The 21,134-nt window shown below is 42.8% G+C and overlaps 1 protein-coding gene across 1 annotated transcript; it reads right to left on the reverse strand.

The window, feature by feature from the left end:
- Positions 1-380: 380 nt before the first annotated feature.
- LOC310937521 (cyclic nucleotide-gated cation channel-like) lies at positions 381-19,450 on the reverse strand (the record flags this gene model as incomplete). Its single annotated transcript, XM_083901804.1, has 6 exons — positions 381-1,873; positions 2,594-2,700; positions 2,784-2,891; positions 6,949-7,122; positions 8,042-8,152; positions 19,350-19,450. The coding sequence occupies 6 exons, from the start codon at positions 19,448-19,450 to the stop codon at positions 381-383; spliced, it is 2,094 nt and encodes a 697-aa protein (XP_083757930.1).
- Positions 19,451-21,134: the final 1,684 nt, after the last annotated feature.

Consider the following 21,134-nt stretch of genomic DNA (forward strand, 5'->3'; position numbering starts at 1 on the left):
TCCTCCCACAGTCCAAAAACGGTTAAATGGACACTCTAAATTAACTGTAGGTGTGAATGCGGGAGTGAATGGTTGTTGGCCTTGCGACGGACTGATGACCTGCCCAGAGTGTACCCCACCTCTCACCCTGTGTCAGCTGGGATTGGCTTTAGCAGCCTTACCACATGTGTAGAATGATGTGGGAGACAACGGATGAATGAATAAATAGTAAATATTTTACATGTGAGTGACTGCTTAGTACCAGCTTGATGCTCACAGTGAATTGTAGATGGACACAGGATACCCTGTGTACTCCGCCAAAGGATGTGATAGAGAGGTGCTCTTGGAATGAGAATGGGCTGAAATCACAGTATTTCATATAAACGTCCTCAGTGAAACAGCTAGTGTTTTGACGTTAAGTTCGTCTTGTCCTCTCTTTGCACATCATCCTCATGTGGAGACTCCTCTTTGACGGCACCAGCCACAGGGTATGTTTCATTAGCAACCTCTGCATGTGCACCAGTGCCATGGTCTGCATCTGCACCACAATCTGTTTGATTCAGCTGCCGCTCCAGGAGAGTGATCCGCTGCTTCAGCCGTTGCTGGGTGTGTGTGTATTCACTAAGTAAACGAGCAAAGCGAGTTTGAAGTGTGTCCAGAGAGGACTCCAGCCTCTCCACCTTCTCCTCTGTGTCCTCCTTCTGCATCCCACCACTCTCTATGTTCTCATCCAAAAGACCCTCCTTCATCAGGATCTCCCGGCCCCTCTCTTCCAGCACAGTCTTAGCATCTGGATACTCAGTCACTGCCTCCATCAAATCATCCTTAGAGAGGCAGAAGAGATCAGAATAACCCAAGCTGCGAATGTTGGCAGTCCTTCGATTCCCCATTTTACTACCTTTTATATTAAGAATGCTGATTTCCCCAAAGCAACTGCCAGCAGTAAGGAGAGCATACTGGGTGACCCCATCATCAGCCACCACAGCCAGCTTCCCCTCCTTAATGATATACATCTCCTTACCAATGTCCCCTTTTCTGCAGATGTAGTCCCCTGGACTGAAGACCTGTGGTCGCAGTTTGAGCACAAGTTCCACCAGCAGTCCTGCCTCACAGTCTTGAAAGATGCGGACTTTCTTCAGGGTGTCCAGGTGGACATTAATAGCAATCTCAGCCCGCAGTTTATTTGGCAAGTTCTTCAGAACCTCCTGCTCATCTACTGCTTTCTTGTTTGTCCAAAGGTAGTCAAACCATTTAATGACACGTGTCTCCAATTCTCTACTGACTTTGCGGAAATGCATGTAGTGTTTAATGGCATCAATCCGGGCTTGAAACTCAGCACGGGTAGCATTCATGTTGGCAATCATGGAGCCGACATTTCCAACAATTGTGGCAAAGATCAGTACCCCAACAAGAAAGTCAAAGACCACAAATAGGTACTCCTCATCTCGCACAGGTGCAGGCATTTCCCCAATGGTGGTCAGAGTAAGAGTTGACCAGTACAGGCAGTAGACATAACTCTGAGTTAGTGTCTGAAACTCACGTCTGGTGTTGTTAGGGAACACCCAAGTGTCAGAGCCAAATCCCAAAGACTTGGATATAGCATAGTAGATGCAGGCATTCCAGTGAATGATGACCAGGATATAAAGAACCAAGTTACAGATCCGGAAGATATTGGGATAGTTTGTGCGTGTTTCCGTGCGGTCAAAGAACTCAAACATGCGTGGGAAGCGCAGCAGACGGTTGAACCTGAGCTGGGGTGTGTGGATGCCTGTGGTAATGTAAGCCAGGTCAGTCGGCAGGATGGACAGCACGTCCAGCTTGAACTGCAATGTGTGAATGTAGCTGTCTCTTAACTTGGCATGGTCCTTCACCAGCAGACCCTGTTCCAGGAATCCTGTAAAAAGATAACCAAGGCACAATTTCAGCTGGTCAGTCATTACAGGTCTAAGTGTATTGTTTGCTCTCTGAAAATCACTTCATTGCAAACCTTAAAGGGATAGTTATGTTTTTTTGAAATGTGGATATATGAGGTACTGACATATCAGTGGTGTGTGCCAAGAACCAGCTTCAGACATATTGCTGCCAGTGAGAACACAAGGAAACAGACTTAAGCCATTTGAATCTATTAAATCTATATCTTTAAAATATGTTCACTGCTTTATCTCACCAATCCACTTTCCTGACAGGAAACTAGCTAAAAGAAACTGCTCAGTCTGCAACAAAGTCCAAAGAGAAAATCTGTGTTTTTAGCTTTCAGGAACACAGGAGCTGCTGGTCTACTGCTATGGTATATTTGTGTATCTTAGGGAAATCTTAACAAAGGATTTCTAACACTGCAGTCACAAAATAACACAAATAAACATATTGATGGAGGCAGCAATGAATCAACAACTACTATGTTCTGTTATGAAAAATTGTTGTGTTTCTCTCTGGACAAAGCAAGACAAACTTCAGTTTCCAGTCCAAATAAGGTTATCTATAGGCAAGATAAAGTGGCACAAGTAACATATTCTTCAGATTTTCAAAATCCAGTTTAGGCTTAGCACTTGTTGCTGTGTAATAAATCTGCATTGTGTCTCGAGGGATGAGGTTGTATCTTGAAGTTTCAGATTACCTGTGCGAAGACGGACGCATGAGTCCATGAGATATATGGTATCTGAGAGATAGTCCAACACCAGCCAACAGATGTAATTACTCACCTGTAACTCATCAAAGCATGCCCTAATGAAATAAAGCAGAAAGATTACAGACATTATAGACAATGCATCCAGTTATGACAAAGACAACCACTTTGGTGTTATTACCTTGCGACAACAAGGAACCAGTTGTACAGCACCGCAGTGGCGATTACAAATAACCAGCGGTAGTAGGCGTCATCGGATGGCGACACCACAAACAATTCCCACTTTTTCCTAAAAGAGGGAGAGATGACATAACATATTGAGATGACAATAACATATATATATATATATAGATATAAAGGAGAAATAAAGTTTATATGGTTTACAGAAAGTGTGCAAGAATTATATAAACAATATTAGGCATGTGCATAAATTTAGACACCACAAAAGAAACATTTTGTGCATCCTCCTTTTGCAGAAATAACAGCATCTAAACGCTTGCTATAGCTTCCCACTAGAGTCTGGATTCTGGCGGAAGGTATTTTGGATCATTCTTCTTTACAAAACATCTCCAGTTCAGTCAGGTTTGATGGTTTCTGAGCATGGACAGTCCACTTTAAATCACACCACAAATGTTCAATAATATTCAGTTCGGGGAATGAGATGACCATTCCAGAATGCTGTATTTGTTCCCATGCATGAATGCCTAGATTTTGAGCATTGTTTAGGGTCATTGTCTTGTTGAAAGATCCAGCCCTGGTGCAACTTCAGCTTTGTCACTGATTCCTGGACATTGTTCTCCAGAATCTGCTGATATTGAGCGGAATCCATGCGACCCCAACTTTAACAAGATTCCTAGTCCCTGCACTGGCCACACAGCCCCACAGCATGATGGAACCGCCACCAAATTTTACTTTAGGTAGCAAGTGTTTTTCTTGGAATGCTGTGTTCTTTTTGTGGCATGCATAACGCCCCTGTTTTATCCAAATAACTAAGTAATTTTAGTTTCATCTGTCCACAGCACCTTATTCCAAAATGGAGCTGGCTTGTCCAAATGTGCTTAAGCATACCTCAAGTGACTCTGTGGCGGTTGCAGAGAAAATACTTTTTCTGCATTACTCTTCCATACAGCATCTCCTTGTGTAAAGTGCGCTGAATAGTTGAACGATGCACAGTGACACTATCTGCAGCAAGATGATGTTGTAGGTCTTTGGAGCTGGTCTGTGGGTTGACTGTGACTGTTCTCACCATCCTTCACCTCTGCTTATCTGAGATTTTTCTTGGTCTGCCACTTCAGGCCTTAACTAGAACTGTGTCTGTGGTCTTCCAATTCCTCCCAATGTTCCTCACAGTTGAAACAAAGAGCTTAAGGCACCGTCCCAATACCTCCCCTAACCCTACATCTTTGCTCTAACCCTAAATTTTGCGTGTTCACGTGTCGGGGGAAGCAAGGGGAAGTGCGATTGTGCCCTTATAATCAACGCTCAAATGTAGTTAGCTCTGATGCGGGCTTAAAACGAAGTGGAAGATGAATTTACCCATGATGCTTTGCAAATTCAGCGAACAGGCGGATATCTTTCAACAAAGATGGTGGCAACATCTGCCGAGGAACTATTTCGTTTACAATGTCGAAATGTGTTGGAATATGTCGGAATATGTTGGTTTGATATACATCTACAGGACCGTGAGTTACACGATCCCACTTTCACCACACTCGCCAGCGACTTCACTTGTCTCCTGGTTCCCTCTTCGCTCAACTCCACCATCGTCTTCTCCTCTCCTGCTCCACGAGGGACACGGTTCTTCGCCAGAAGATTCCCTCTTTTGGGATTTTCTCTTCTCGACCCCGCCGTCGTCTCCTCATCGTCCACTCGGCAAGAGGCACGAGTCTTCGCCAGCGTCTCCCTCGACTCCTGGGATTCTCTCCACATACTCCTGCTCTGAGTGAGTTTTTTCAAGATGGAACTAGCCAACGAACTCTGACTCTCGCCTTGAAGCAACTGTCCTCACCTGGCACAGCTGCATCGGCATATCCTCACCCACTTCCTGTTTCGTTATATCACTTGAGATCTATAACTGCTAAATAGATATTATCTTGAAGCAGAGGCTTCTCAGGTTCTCCTGCTGCTGCTGCCAGGCTCCAGGACGCTAACGGTTTAGTTTCTGACTTTTTCAGCAATTTGCGAATGCCCATTCTGAATGAAAATATAGCTGGTAGGTTGCGCTTGAAAATCTGTTAGCTTTTTCTTTTATGAGACGGTGAAGAGTTTGGGCTGTAGAATTACCAGGGCAGAATCCAGAATATCCAAACTGGAGGACGAAGAGGAAAAAAGGGCCCCGGTTGTGAATGACCTAGCCAGACAGAATCACATTCTGAAGGAGAAAATAACGGCATTGGAAGGCTTTTCCCGGCGCGAAAAAAACATACATATTGCGTGGGTGAAAGAAGGAATGGAAGGTCGCGACTGGGATGGCTTTATGAAAACGCTGTTATTGGAGGCATTGGATATTAATGTCGACGACTGGTATCAAGTGGACAGGATACACTGGGTCGGCCCAGACCTGGAGACACCGCCAGGCCAAGGCACATCATTGTCCGGTTCCTATGTGACAAAGCCAATGCTGCCGTGTTATTGGCGGCGAGAAAAAAGAAGCAAGTTACCTGGAACGGTGCGAGGATTTTTTTCTTTCAAGAATATGCTCAGGAGATACAAAAGAAGCGCAAAAAATATGAGGAGACGAATTCTCCGTAAGCGTAATATGGAATATGCATTGCGATATCCAGCATTAATTACTTTTTCACTGGACAACCGGCGACACGAGGTTTCATGTGCAGCTGCCAAAGCATTTCTAACCTGCCATGAAGATGAGGGGACAGCGGGGACCAGCGGAGGAATGGTGTGCGACACCGACAACGCATGAAAATATGCTATGGAACAACGCTAAATGATTTGGATGAGTATTTAGGAAGTGGTTGGAATTACTTATTTATCATGCATATCCTCCATATGGTATAACAAGAAGCTGTTAATAGATAAGAAGAGTTTTTGTTGGGATAAATGGATTAGGTCTGGTATTCACATTGTTGAGAATGTGATGGGAGATATTGGATTTAGATCCTTTGACCAGATTAAAAATAAATATAATTAGGGTAATACAGAATTTTGGAGATTTCTTCAAATTAGACATTGCATTCTCTCAAAGAACAAACATATCCAGCACAGTGTAACTGTAATTCAGGGAAATATCTTGTAAGATAGCGTCAAAATTCTATGAACTTATTAGACACCACATTAGTGCCACAATTGGTTGGTCTAAAGGGATGCTAGGATAGGGACTTTGCACAGGAGATTCCAGAGCATGTTTGGAAGGAACTATGTGCATCTTGGTACTGTTACTCACGGGACAGACACAACTTATTTGTTATAAAATATTAAATAGATCCTACTGGACTCCTTCCAAGTTGGCAAGACTGAAACTCAGAAACAGTGATTTATGTTGGAGATGTGGGAACTCTGGTGCACATGTTATATGAGTGTGACAAAACTAACAACATGTGTAATGCAATAATTTTGTTCTTGAATAAGATGTTAGGTACGCACTTGGTCAAAAAACCTTCATTGTGTCTCTTGAGATTACTAGCAGATAATATTCAATTGTCAAAACGCCGAAAATCATGGTGTCGTTTAGCTATGATAACAGGGTGCAGGATAATTTTACGCCACTGGAAATCCCTTTCTCTGTCTACTTTTAAGGAATGGATAGATGTATTAAGCTCAAACGCAATTCATCTATAGAGTTGCTGGGAGGGAAGATTTACTTAATGAAGTATGAGGCCCATTCCTAGCTCAATTGCTGGATATGAAAGGTTGGCGTTACTTACCTCTGTATAATTTATTTATTTATTTTTTGTTAATTGGTCCAAGTACAGAATGTGTGTGCTACTTGACTTCCTAGGGTGTTGTATTGATGATTGGTGATTTTTTTTTTGTATTTGTCTGACTATAACATTAATAAAAACATTAATGAACCCCTGGCCCCTCTTGACACCTAACCCTTGAATAAAAAAAAGAAATAATAATAATAATAACAATAATAAAAACATCCCCCTTCTGGTTTTATGACAAATCGCACCCTAGTAGTATATATACTGTAAATATCTATTGAATGTTACAAATATGGCAGTAAACATTGTATTCAATTTGCTCTTGTCACAATTTGATTTTGAACTAATGAAGATGGTTTATCATCTTTTTTATTAAGTCCTTGTCTAAAAACCTTAGCAAACACTACTACAAAGAATATATTGTTCATCAATAGTGCATGGTAATGGCTCAGGTGAGCCTACCTGAAGATCCCTTTAGCATCGTTTCCATTAGCATCCGGTTGTGTGTTGCTGTGGCGGCTGGGAGCTGTTCTTAGCTCAGGACCTCGAAAGCGCTCCAGGAAAGAGTCTGGCCGCTCCTCCTCCAGCAGACTCCTGTGTGCCCATTCTCTGAGTCTGACCACCAGGCTCACCAGTCTTACACACACACACACACACACACAGAAACGGAGAGTAGATACACAATAATTCAGAACCATATTAAAGGGATAGTTTGAGTTTTTTGAAATGTGGTTGTTTGAGACACTGACACAGAGTCAGCAATGAATGTGCATTCACACAAGGGAAACAGATTTTAGTCACTTAACAGACTTCAGAACATATCTGCCACTTTATCTCGCTGTTAGATAGCCTTCTGACATAGGGAATGTGCAGAGATTTGACTCTGGAGTTTGCTGTTCACATAGTGACGACATGAGGAGAGTGACTGGATGAGACATCCTTACAACAGCAGGAGGATCTTCAGAGGATCCAGGTGACACAGATTTCTCCTGATTTCGCCAACACATCAACTTTGGAGAATCTCCAGAATTCAGTGCATGCCTCAAAAGTTTTGTATTTATATAGAGCTTTTCTAGTCTTGACAATTTAAAGCTGCTTTACACTACAGCTTTGCCATTCAACTATTCACACCCACACCCACACTTTCATACAACGCATTTCCTATCACTCATCTTTCAGACCCATTCACACGCTGCCCTTAGGGACAACATGGGATTAAGTGATTAAGTTGCCCAAGGACTCATCGGCATGTAGACAGGAATCAAGCCCACAACCTTCAATTTGATCAACAATTTGATCAGTCTACGTGTCACTTTTGTTGTCACCCACAAAAAACATTTATCAGTACCTCATACAACCACCACTTAAAATGTCTCTAATAACAAATTAATAAAACAAATTGTCTTTTCAAATGAAGCAAACAAAAAGGTATTACTTTCTGAAGACTTTGGGATACAAAATGCCACAATGCCAGAATAATTATCTTCTTGCTTGAAAGAATACAGCAGAAGCAACATAATAATCGCTGGGTTCATAAGCCTTTTTGCAGTTTTACCTTGAGACAGCACCAATCCTTTGAAAAGAATTGCGGGAATTGTTTCCACGAGGGTCGAGAGCAGCGACTCTTTGTAGCTCTGAGGATGTGTCATCACACACAGATGGCACCCTGGGATAACAAACCAGATGAACACACACTTGTGAGTTTGCTTCTCATAAAACAGTTGTTCTCACAATGGGGGTCCAGGGCCCCTGGGGGTGTGTGACCCATAATAAATAAAACAAATATTACATTTATCTATTTAAATTATAAAGCACTTGACAAAGAAGTTAAATGATAATAAAAACAAAACATACAATCATCAATAAAAAGCATGTCAAACAAAAGACGTGTCTTCTTCCATCAGGACATTCCACAATTGTGGGGCCGAAAACAAAAAGCCTTGCTCACCTTTGTCTTGAAAGCTAGACCATAGAATGGTCTGTGATGACCTACAGGAGGATTTTCGATTGCTTTGTGTGTCGTAGGAAGTTAAAAGGTTGACTGCTGGAGCTATACACTGTATTCCATTTACACCAAAAAACCTGGGGTTGTTGTCACCCCTGAGTTTGCCATATTTCAGTTCAGTAGTCGGAAACGCAAACATACCTCGGGCTAACCATCGTAAGCCATGGTTAGCAACAGCAGTCGATAACAACATTCTAACTCAGAATTCCTTGAAGTTCCAACTAAAAATAGAAAGCACCAATAGCTCACTCACCCTTCCAAGTGAGTTGGAGAACATAACCTATGTAGACTTTAGTTAGCATCAAAACTCAACAAATGTTTAGTTTGTTGATTGGGCTATTGTAAACACATGGCGGTTCAAAATGGCGGCCTCAGTAGCGCTAAGCCGAATCACATAAATATAAATGGCTCATTCTGGGGTAATGAAAAACGAAAATTTATACAATCATGTGATTGTGCACAAAAAAGTTCCAGTTGGTAACCTTTATCTCTAAGTAATGACCACTACAATGCTTCTACCTGGCCTGCTCTGTTATGACTTAAACCTTATGAGTAGATAAAATCTATAATTAATAAGAGGTTTATGAATAATAAAACCAGCCTAGAACTTTCTCCAATAACTAAAACATTTTTAAGTTTATCGGATCCGAAAATAATATCAAAAATTATTCACATAATATCCAGCATAGATATATCTCTATCACTACCATATTTGAAATGGGAGATGGATTTATCCATCAGACCAGACCAAGACTTTTGGACGAATGTATGTGTAAACACATTTAAAATGACTAAAAATCCAAATCTTCAACTTGTACAATACAACATTCTACACAGAGTTCATTACACAGGACAAAGAATGTTCAAAATGGGTCTGAGAGATTCTGACATCTGTGAACACTGCACTGAAAATATTCCCAACAGCTACATGCACGCTATGTGGAACTGCCCACCTGTCAATAGGTTCTGGCATGTGGTATGTGAGGACCTCTCGGACTGGTTCCGACAGCCTGTAACAGCTTCCCCCTCCATGTGTGCTTGGTGTCCTAAATTTCTCTGACATGGGTGCAAAAATATCAAATTTACTTCTCACTACACTCTGCATCGCTAAGAAAACTATCCTCATGAACTGGAAATCAAGGAAAAAACTTACTAGTACCCAGTTCAGGAGTCTTTTATTAGACCATATTAGCTTAAAGAGAATATCAGCTGTCTCAAAGAATAAATTTGAAGAATTTCAAATTCTCTGGTCCCCAATTGTCTCTTCCATAAGGGGAAGGGGACGGATCGGCCTTGCTGCTTTTGGTCTGGGTGGCTGGCGATGTGTGGCGTGGGGGGATCGGGGTTGTCTGGTGGCTTTGTGGGGGGTTGCAGTCACGTGGCGGCCTGGGTCCGTAACTTGGGGTGGGGGATGGCTGGGGTGGGTGATCGCAGGTGGGTGCAGGTCCGGGTGGGGGGGGGCCTGTGTTCTTGGCCTCTCTTGGATTGCCTGCATCTCTGGGTGCGGGTGTGTCCGGGCGGGGTTGCCCCGCTTGGCCGGAGGTCGTGCTTCCCCCGGGCCGGGGGCCTGTCTGCATTGGGGGGGCCGGGGCCTGCGGACTTCTGTCCTTGGGGGGAGGGTGGGGGCCTCTACTGGTGCACTGTGGAGCTCGGGGTGCAGTGCTGCTCCACCAAAATCCCTGTGTTGGGGTGGATTAAGAGAGAGAGAGTGTGCGTGTGCGTGTGTGTGTGTGTGTGTGTGTGTGTGTGTGTGTGTGTGTGTGTGTGTGTGTGTGTGTGTGTGTGTGTGTGTGTGTGTGTGGTTAGTATGAGAAGACACATGTGGTGTGAATGTGTTGTGAATGGGTGTTTGTGATTTGAGTGTGTATAAGTTGGCTCTCTCGTCTCGCCACCCCTCCCATTGGGCGGGCAGCATGTGGCATCCTGGGTGCCGCAGGGCTCTTGGGTTGGGCCCTTGCTCTCTCCCTTGGGCCGTGGTCTGGTCCGGCTTCTCTGGTGGTGGCGGGCCCCGGGTCGGGGGGGTGTGCACTCTCGGACTGGTGGGGCCTCGTGCCCTGGCATGCCAGTCCTTGGGGTGCCTGGCTTCTGGAGGGGCTGGGAATGTGCGGTCCCTACCCATCTGGTGCTGGTCCCTTTTGCTGCAGGAACCCCCTTGGTGGTCCTTTGCTGTTCTGCCCTGGTGGCGGGATGTGGTTATCCGCGGGATGGTTTGCCATCGGGTCTGCTCTGCCCTGCAGGGCTCTTCGGTGCTGCCTGTGCCTGCTGACCGGATCGACGCGGTGGGGTGGTGGTGTCCCTGTCTCACTAACCGGTGCACGAAGTATCAGAGAGTGATGTGTGTGGAGCTGACAGGCTTATTCAGACTGTGTGAACTAATTTAAATAAAATAGGGAAGGATCTGGGACTAGAGACACAAGAGGAGCTTTAATAGAGATGAAGAATCCAGGAGGGATTAAGGAACACGGATAAGGATAAAGGAGACCTTGTTCTGCAATGGGCCAACATGAGGAAGTAATGATTAGAATGAATGGACTTTGAACTGCAGAATATTAAGCATATGTTCACTGCTTAATTTTGTTGTAAGAAACTTTCTGACTGAAAACTGGCATTTGTAAACCTCTCTATCGAGAGAATGAGCAATTTTGCAACACAGCACACAGGAGTTGTTGATCCTCTGCTGCCTCCATCAGTATTTTCAAATGTGTCATATTGTCACATCAATGTTTGAAATCCTTGCGTTTGGATTTACCTTAGTGACACAAACAGACTACACAAGGCAGAAAAAGACCAAGTCACAAACACTGATTTTCTCGACTTAGTATGGCATGAGAGTGCGAGTTTTCAGTGAGATGAAGTGGCTCACGTTTTTCCAGTTTTTCTCAGTTGCTTTGATGCTTTTCTCAGATCTGAATGAAAATTCTCATAAGTCATTTGTGCACACCATAGTAGCAATTTCTCCTTCCTCTGAACAAATTGCAAATGCTTTTGGACATGTATCAGTTGCTTTCATACAATTCTCTGCTGTTTTATAACATTATCATTTGCTTATGTCATGTCAGTCAAATGAAACTATACTTATGCATGCGGAATAGTCGTTCCCAATAAAACTAATAGTCTGAATGTCATTACATACAACATTTTTGAGCTAGTTATCAAATTCTGTCAAGCAAATTTTATACTTTTTTTTTCTGTAAATGTCTCCTTAATTGAAAGTTGTTCTCAGGTGAACTTCAGTTACTTCATGAACCGATAGTAGCGATAAGACAAGACGGGAATCAGTGGTGAAGTGACCGCAGGTCTCAGTGCATCACACGGTCACAGCTCCGGAGTCCACACCGTCATCAGTGTCCGTTGTCCGGGACTGAACACTGATAAAGTGCAGCATGTCAGTCTCCTCTATAATATTCTATATTATATATATATATCACCTACCATTTACTATTTTATTATATATATAAAGATCTATAAAAGGCTGTGTCCATGTCTCGAGGTGTCCTGTGGACACTTTTACAGGCGTCTCTTTTACTATTGCGGTCAATGGGAAAATTGCTTTTTGGGCCCCATGGGATTTTTTGTTGCAGTACCCACAGTGGCCACAATGTAAAAATTGTCTTCAAGGCTGAGGGGGCGGAGCTCTATCCAGTTCATATTATACATCCATGAGTCCAGCAGAGAGAGGAGGATCCTCATGTCTTCTTTCCTGATAGAAATGCCGTGTTATTTACACTTTGTATACATCCACCCGGTAACCATGATCCTTTCCAGGCCCTTACAGTTGGTCAACAATGAAATCTATCCCGGCGTCCAAGTCGTACCTCCACTGGTAAAGCAACCAGGCTCTGTTTAAATATCTCTCGATAAAAATGGTTCTTTGCAATGCCAGGCTTTTTAGAATATCTCTGTAGCTCATTCCCAGCCTAAAATAAAATTCAATCATATTAACGTTTTTCCCTTTCCATCGCGTAGCTGTCGCCCCTCTGCCTCTACCTGAGACGTTTGAGAAGGTGCACTCAATTTGCTTACCCAGCTGTCCAGGAATGATAATAATATTACTTAGTTCGCACATTATACCTACTTTGTGGCCTCAAAATAGCATTTCGTGGCCACAATTAATTTTTTTTTGACCATGTCATGTCCGGGGCTCCGTACTTTGCTGCTGTAACACTGGGAATTTCCTCATTGTGGGACAATAAAGGTATAACGTATCATATCGTAAACAGATGAAAAACAGATTACTACCCACAACATGGGTTAAGTGCCGTTAAATTGTGCAAAAAACGGGCTCAGGCTGTCGCTGGGATCGTGACCCCTGAACACCTAGAGATGTGTTGTAGAGTCGAATGGCAAAGGGGACCAAATGAGTTCCTGAGTCTGTTTGTTGAGCAGGTCAGAGACAACAGCCTGGCGCCGAACACACTCCTCTGACTGATCAGTCCTATGCGGAGGGTGGGAGGCGTAATCCAGGATGGACAGGATCTTATCCTTTTCTCTGCCACTGACACCATAGAGTCGAGCTCTGTGTCTACCACAGATCCTGCCCCCCGCACCAGTCTGGCCAGCCGTCCTTTCTTTTTCTTTGCGTCCCTCTTCTTGATGCTGCCTCCCCAGCAAACCATGGCATAGAAGAGGACACTGGCTACAACAGTCTGGTAGAACATCAGCAGCTGTTTGTTTGCAGATGTTAAAGGACCCCAGCAACCCCAGGAATTACAGACAACTCTGTGTCTTCCTGTAGATGGTGTTGGTGTTCACTGACCAGTCCAGTCTGTCATCCAGCTGCAGACCCAGGTACTTGTAAGTCTTGACCACTTAATGGAGACCTGTGTGGGACGGAGTCTGTTCCTCCTGAAGTCGACCACCATCTCCTTGGTGTTTGACGTGTTGAGCTGCAGCTTGTTAGCCCTGCACCATTCAGCAAAATCCTCCACCAGGCCCCTATACTCCCCCTCCTATACTCCCCCTCCTATACTCCCCCTCCTCTCCACCCTGAATGCATCCCATTATCACACTATCGTCTGAGTATTTCTGCATGTGACAGAGCTCTGACTGGAACTGTAAATCAGGTGTATAGAGTATTAACAGGACTGTGGTCATACTCTGTTTGAGTGTTTAACTAATTAATTGACTTTATTTCTTCACCCTGCGCAGTGAGTGAGGGCCAGCAGCATGTGACACACACAGACTGAACTGATCAGTCAATATAGATACGGCTCATATGTTTAAAACACATAGACAGTGGGAGAAATCGCGGGTGTGAGTCACTATATTTCAATATATACTGTATATGGAAATGTACTTTTAATCTCATAAATCTGCGACTTTATTTCTCGTATATATTTAAAACTTTTAATCTCTGCAACACCGAGCCTGTGACGGTTTCCAGTCCATTGTGCTGTTACTCAGTAGCCAATCAGCAGACAGCTTCCTAAGGCCTGCCTGCAGACAAAAAACCACGGAGCAAAGAACAAGTTTGGGAGCGCAAATAACATATCAGGGAGGGCAAAGAACAAATGTATTTCCAAACAATAAAAGAATATATTTTTGAATTATTAAATCAATAATTTTTTTGCTTCTGAATAGTGTTGTTTGATTTGTGAAAAGTGTTGTTTGAGAATATTGACAGGACGATATCTAAATCCATGCTTTTTCCCTGCTTACACTGTCAAAAGTCATATCTGATTTGTGCCACAAAGGTGGAAAAGATCAGAATTGGGTCACTTGCACCACCATGCAGTGTAAATGCAGCCTATGTATTAAGATCTCATGCATTCATACTTGAAAAACCCGAACAGTAACAGTTTGAAATGTCAGTGTCGTTGTAACATTTTATCAGTTCCTGGTATGTATGGAGATAATTGTGTTCCTTTATACTTCAATCAAATAGAATAGATTTGAAACCAAAAAAAAGATTTGTCAACAAAAAACTGTGAGTGGCAATCAAAAAAAACAAACATTTTGAGATCGAAACAGAACAGGTTGCAATTGAAAAAAAAGAGTGGTCCTGTTGCATATATATGTTAGTTATGGAGGTCTACTTACATACATTAACTTGTTTTTATGGTCAAAAACCTCCTAGTTGCTGTAAACGAGCCGATAGAAATCCGCTTTTCTGATGGTGTTTCCAAGCCGCAAGACAGAAGACAGAGTCTTGTGATTGGCCAGTACTATTCAGCACACCAGCTCTCAGAAGTACAGCTCCCCCCTCTGGAACGGTGGATGCACTGCTCCTCATTATGAAAACATTGTTTTAACAGTGTTTAAAAAAAGCTTCTTCACGACTCCCCGCCTTAGTCCCTTTTATGACTTTGACCCGGAGTCAGACCCAGAGTCAGAAGACACTGTCGCTCGTGAAACACCTCCACAACGGACGTTATTCTTTTTCTGCGGTTCAATGTACGCAACCGGATGTGCCCGGACTAGTGCCCGGAGCAGGAGGATCTGCTGTTCAGGAGAACCGATGTTTACGTAACCGGACCGGGATTTTTCAGAGATCTCGCTGAGCCCGAGATTACAATAAAACACAGCGTTCTCAGCAGTGGCTGAACTGTTTGTTTAGACATTTTTGTTTATCAAGTTGCCATCTAGTGGACACAAGAAGGACTGTTAATCATCTAACAACACGTTGCCTGGCGGCGTTTGCCGAAGATTCACGAGTGAGCGCCGGCGAACGACTTCACAAGTGATTCGCAGAACGCAGCAGTTCCACTCCCGGCCACCACGCTCGCTGCTGAGCTCAACTGAACTAAGAAAGGAACGAATCAGTTCATGAAGGGATCCCAGTCCAACAAATCATTCATGAACGACACAACACTAGTGCTGCACTATAAAGTGCAGCATGTCAGTCTCCTCTCCTCAATGAATCCACACAGCAGCTCCTTAATGGGTCAATGACAAATAAAGCTTCTAAAAAGGTATTTTTTTAAGTATTTTTCGAAATGGATGTAATGCATATTTTTGAGTCCTGAACAATGTGTTTTAACATTTCTCATATATTGAATAACTATTCTAACTGTTTTAACTCGTTTTTTTTAACAGTATTTTTAACTTCACAACATAATAAATGTCAGGTGGCACAACCAACCATTTATAAAAAAAATATATACATAAACATTATTATTTTTATCATTGTGGGTTTTTTTTTACAATAATTTAAGATTTTTGCTCTCTGAAGGTCAGGTTTTAAGCCTCCTTAACATCCAATTTTACATTTAAAGACAGGAAAATAATATATAGATACACAAATTCATATATTCAGTATAATAACTACACAAATTACATTTATAAACCATTTGGTCACTTTGACGTATCATTTATTGGTTTAAATTGGTTGCACCACTTGACATATATTGGTTGCACCACCTAAACCTATTAGTTATGACATGAAATATGGTGAAAAAATGCATTTTCATTTCAAATAGTAACATGTGTTTTAGTCATCAGTTAAACCTAACCCTAACCCATCAAAAACAATTCACATAACATTACATCTTTATGATGATCGAGTACAGTCGTGATGAAGTGCAGGGGATCTGGGTAGATGTTAATAAAACGTGGTGACAGACTCTTAAAGAGCAGAGCTCACTTTTCATTGTGTTAACTCCATTTTGTCAATCTTTGTGTAGAAGACACTTTAGCGCTGCAATTAAGGGAATAACAGATGCATCAGATGAGCTGATCTCTTTAGTTAACTGCTCAAAGAGAGAGAATGTTCTCTGGTGTGAAGTCAATGTCGCAGGGAGTTCATAATCTGCTCCGTAAGTTTCGCTTTAGCACAAAGAGACGTTCCAGCATTGAATAGGTGCTGTTCCACAGTGAACTTGCTGTGTTTCGGCCACCTAATTATCAGTGCATCCCTAAATTTAAAATCTTTATTGACAAGAACAATGTAACCGTAATAATGACATACTTGATGGTGTGACTTGAGTTTCAATCAGCACATGGACAAGAGAGCGCTTGCAAATTACATGGGGGTGCAGCGGCCTTAATCACCGGTTTAGAAAAATGTGTGGTGTATAAATTTTTTTTATTTAAAATAAATAAACAACAACTCTTAGCCTGGTGGGGGGCAAGTAAACCCTGGCGGCCCACCAGGCTTATAATGCACTGGGGGAAACCCTGTAATAATAATAATAACTGTTGTAGATTTTCCAGCAGGTGAAACTATATGTGCTAGATGTTTTGACTAAGTCCATGGACCATGTGTAGTTCGTAATGAAAGCACAGTTATCAGCTGGATCATTGTTAATACTTGCCCTGTGTCATGCTAATTTTGATAGTGATAGTGGCATCTAAAATGTACAAATTATCATGCAAAATGATTTAAAGTGTGTAATATCTTTCCATTCAAAACTAATAAACATTATAGAAGTGTCATGGATAACCTTAGAGCTTTGAATAGCATTATATAGTGACATTCCTTGCAGTTGTGCCACCTGATTAACAGTTGTGCCACCTGACAATTGCAACTAAACTCAAATTAAACAGCTTCTGTTTGGATGCAGGCATTATTTTCTACCCTTGTCATGAAGTTCACACAGAACACTTTTTTAACAAACAAAGAGTTTTATGATAAAATAATTTTTTTCTTGTTTTACATTGGTTTGCATTAGTTTTCCACCTGACATGGAAAGTGTACCAACCTACATATAGTTGAAAGTAGTTTTTTTTTCAGTATCAGTATTTGACAGAGATCTACAAACCTTTTAGCTTAGTCCCAGGGTCTCTGGGGTTCCTCTGGCTGATGCAACATTTAGTTTACAGCTACTGTGTCTTGACTTGTGAATTTCTCTGTGAGATGAATAAAGTATCTATCTATCTATCTATCTATCTATCTATCTATCTATCTATCTATCTATCTATCTATCTATCTATCTATCTATCTATCTATCTATCTATCTATCTATCTATCTATCTATCTACCTAAGTCCAATGTTTATGGTTGCATCACCCTGATATTTAGGAAATGTAAATTGCTGGACAAAAGTCTTGCAGTTAATTTAGCAGCTTTAAAACTATTGATATTAGGGAAAGTTTTAACATTATTAAAACATTTTTTTAATAGTTTTCTTAGTCTGCTCACTTGCTCGGACAGCTGCATCACCTGATATCGTAGGGGTTTGAGAAGCCAAAACATAAAATAATATAATTATTTGAATTTACTGAAAAAATTATGAAAATTAATAGGTTTTATAGAATAAAGTGATAGATGTCATAAAAAGATTAAATTATGTTTTTTTATATATAATGGACTTGGACACAAAAATATACACGTCATGTCATTGACCCTAATACATAGATAATAAGTTTGAAAATAAATGCTAATGAGCAACGAATAAAATACTACAACCTGCTTTGTCATAATATTTAAAAAAATATAAATGAAAGACCCTTATCGTCTTTATTCACATTTCTCATAAAGTTTTCATGTCACGTTTCACTGACAGTAGTGCTGTTACTGAGAAGCCACATGACCACACTTTGCTGTGCTCGTACACAGCTGTGACGTCACTCTGGGAAATAAGATTTGTCTGGGATTTTTATGGCCTTTAGGAATGTTTTTCAAATATGAAACTCCATGAATTAAAAATAAAGAATAGAAATATCTATAAAAACCTGTGTCCACATCTCGAGAAGTCCTTTGGACACTTTTACAGGCATCTCTTTTACTATTGTGGTCAATGGGATTTTTTGTTGCAGTACCCACAGTGGCCACCATGTAAAAATTGTGTTTAAGGCAGAGTGCTCTATCCAGTTCATATTATACATCCATGACTGGCACAGGAGAACTGTGGGCTGAGAAGGTGAATTCCGTTCGCGTTGTCACTCACTTACTAACCCGTTGCAGGTACTGACACAGACACACACAGAGAACTGTGGGCTGAGGACGTGAATCTCGTTCGCAAACGTACTGACACACAGAGAACTGTGGCTGAGGACGTGAATCTCGCTCGCGAAACGTACTGACACACAGAGAACTGTGGGCTGAAGACGTGAATCTCGTTCGCGAAACGTACTGACACTGGAGAACTGTGGCTGAGGACGTGAATCTCGCTCGCGAAACGTACTGACACAGAGAACTGTGGGCTGAGGACGTGAATCTCGTTCGCAAACGTACTGACACTGGAGAACTGTGGCTGCAGAGGTGAATCTTGTTCGCGCTGTCACTCACTTACTGACCCACGGACGTACTGCACTCAGGGAGCACGTGAGTCACGTAGCAGGGCACTGGGCTCCTGCTAAGCACTGAACGATTCGGTGAACAATTCTTTTGAACGAATCATTGTAATGAATGGATTCTAGGGATTCAGTACACTCAGATGAACTGCCGTTCCCTTCACTACCGTGAGTACCATGCAACATTAAATGCTTAGATCACAGCCCTTCGTTGTAGCAGCACAGCACAAGGGAGAAGTGGGTGTAATGTGGAAGACGTAGCGCTAGAGCCAGGTCAAACCAACCAATAGAAGCTCTTCTCTCATCCACCAGCGTAGGCCCGCCCATCAAGTGCAGTTGAATTTGCAACCAAAACTTTTGAATTTGACTGATTTGCAAACAAAGGCTTTTAAATTGAAAGCACTGATTTATAAGCAAAATTGTTGTATGTTTTTACTTACAAACATTATTTTTGATTGAATTTGAAGTATTCTCTCATATATATACATATATATATATGTATATATATATATATGTATGTATATATTTTTTTTTTTCAATTACAACCTGTCCTGTTTCGATCTTAAAACATTTTTTTTGATAGTCACTAATTTGGTTTCAAATCTATTCTGTTTGATTGAATAATGAAGGAACAAAGTTCTCTTCAAATTATAAGTACATCCCAACATGCATGTGTGGGTCTCACCTGCTGAGAATACTCTCAGCTCTCTCGATCTCCTCCTCCAGCGTGGTCTTCACTGACAGATTGTGGGGAGAGCGATCCTTCTCTGCTGTCTGGCCCGTCATCTTCAGATCTAATGAAGATGACGATGATGAAGAATGAATGAATTCGAGGTAAACAATAGGAAACCAATCACCAAGAAAAAATAGATAAACAAAAGTAACATACTGGTGATGACATGACGGAATCGTAAAATCATTGAAATAAAAAAAAGAATAATTGAATAATGAGTTAATATTCAATTAAATTCAAAACTAAATGTATTATATTTCATGTTCATGTGCAAATTGTGATATTACATGGAGTTGAATTGAAAGATTATGAGACAAAAATAATTCCCAAAATAATTGGGAGTCATTATACATAGATCAAGGACTAACAGAATAAATCAAAGTGAATTCGTCTAAATCTAATGCTATTCTTTCTAAAATTAGTGATCTCATACCATTATATTGTGTGTCATAATCTGTTGAGGTAAACTTCAGACAGAAGCTATTTTTTATATTTCAATTGGGTAGTATTTCTGAACTTCTAAATGTTTAGCAATTGTGAATTTAAAAAAGGAAAACATTTAAGATTTCGGACCATAATTTAAAGACATTTTCATATTGTGTTTCTTTAAATATTCATCCTCTGTATATGGGGATACAGGTTTAAAACATATAAAATACCTATCGTAAAACTGTACATATTATATTAGAAATACATGTCCATGGTGGGGCCCCTCTCCACGGCCCCTGACGATCTGCCGCTCTCCCCCTAATTTTATCGAATCATAGACAACAGGGTCTGGTGGGTGAGGGAGCACGTTGACGTCCACTGTCCGCCAGCAGTGGGGCGTCCGTGCCATGCCTTCCCCCTCCTTTTTAATTTCACACTAGTTTCCAACATACCTCATATCCCATACCCTATATCACACACACACTCACCACCAAGTCATCCCTGGAGGGCGGGGGCTGGGGGCTTGGGCATGAGTACTCTCCCGGTTACCTGACCCCTGCTCACTCTTCGGTCGAGTTGGGGGCTGGCTGTTTGGGTGGGGGGTGGCTACGGTGGCTTGGGGGTATCACTGGATGTGGGGGACCAGGTCGCCTACGCTCGGCTGGGGGGGGACTGGGGGGCGACTGGGGGGCACTGCTGCTGTCCATCACGGCGCACCTCCTGGAAGGTGCGGTGGTGGGCGGCTGACTGCTTACCCGCGGGGGCTGGCGCTGGGCATCGGCACTCTTGGATGTTTGGTGGGGCCCCTGGCTGGGGCGCCGCGGGCTTGGACATGGCAGTTCCTCGGACCTCTGCCCCCACCTATGATTGGGAGCTCTGCCCTGGACTGGCTTGGGGGTCTTCCGTCTTCGGGGTCCTGTGTGGGCCTCTACCTGCCCCTCCTGGGGATGGGGGGCTTGCGGTCGGTCACTGTTGGGTGGCGGGGGTGGTTGTGGTTGCTCTTCCCCGCTTTCCCGGTGGGCGGTCTGGGGGGGCTCTGCCCCCACCGGTGGTGGGCCGCCCCCGCCCCGGGGCGCTAGTGGGCTCTGGGTGCGGGAGGCCTGGACCTCTTCGATCTACCTGGGTGTGGGGTGGCTGGGCCTCTGTCCGTAGCTTTGCCGCCGTCTGCCCTCGTGGGCTGACCCTGCATGGGGGGGCTTCCGCCCCGCACCCCTCCGGCTGGTCTCCTGTGGGGTGGATGCGTGGCTATCCTGGGGGCCATGGCAGCGGGCTCCTCCTGCCCTGCACGACCGCTGGGTGTCCCGGGCA

The sequence above is a fragment of the Microchirus variegatus genome, assembly GCF_963457635.1.
Source record: "Microchirus variegatus genome assembly, chromosome: 15".
In the NCBI taxonomy this organism is placed as follows: Eukaryota; Metazoa; Chordata; class Actinopteri; order Pleuronectiformes; family Soleidae; genus Microchirus; species Microchirus variegatus.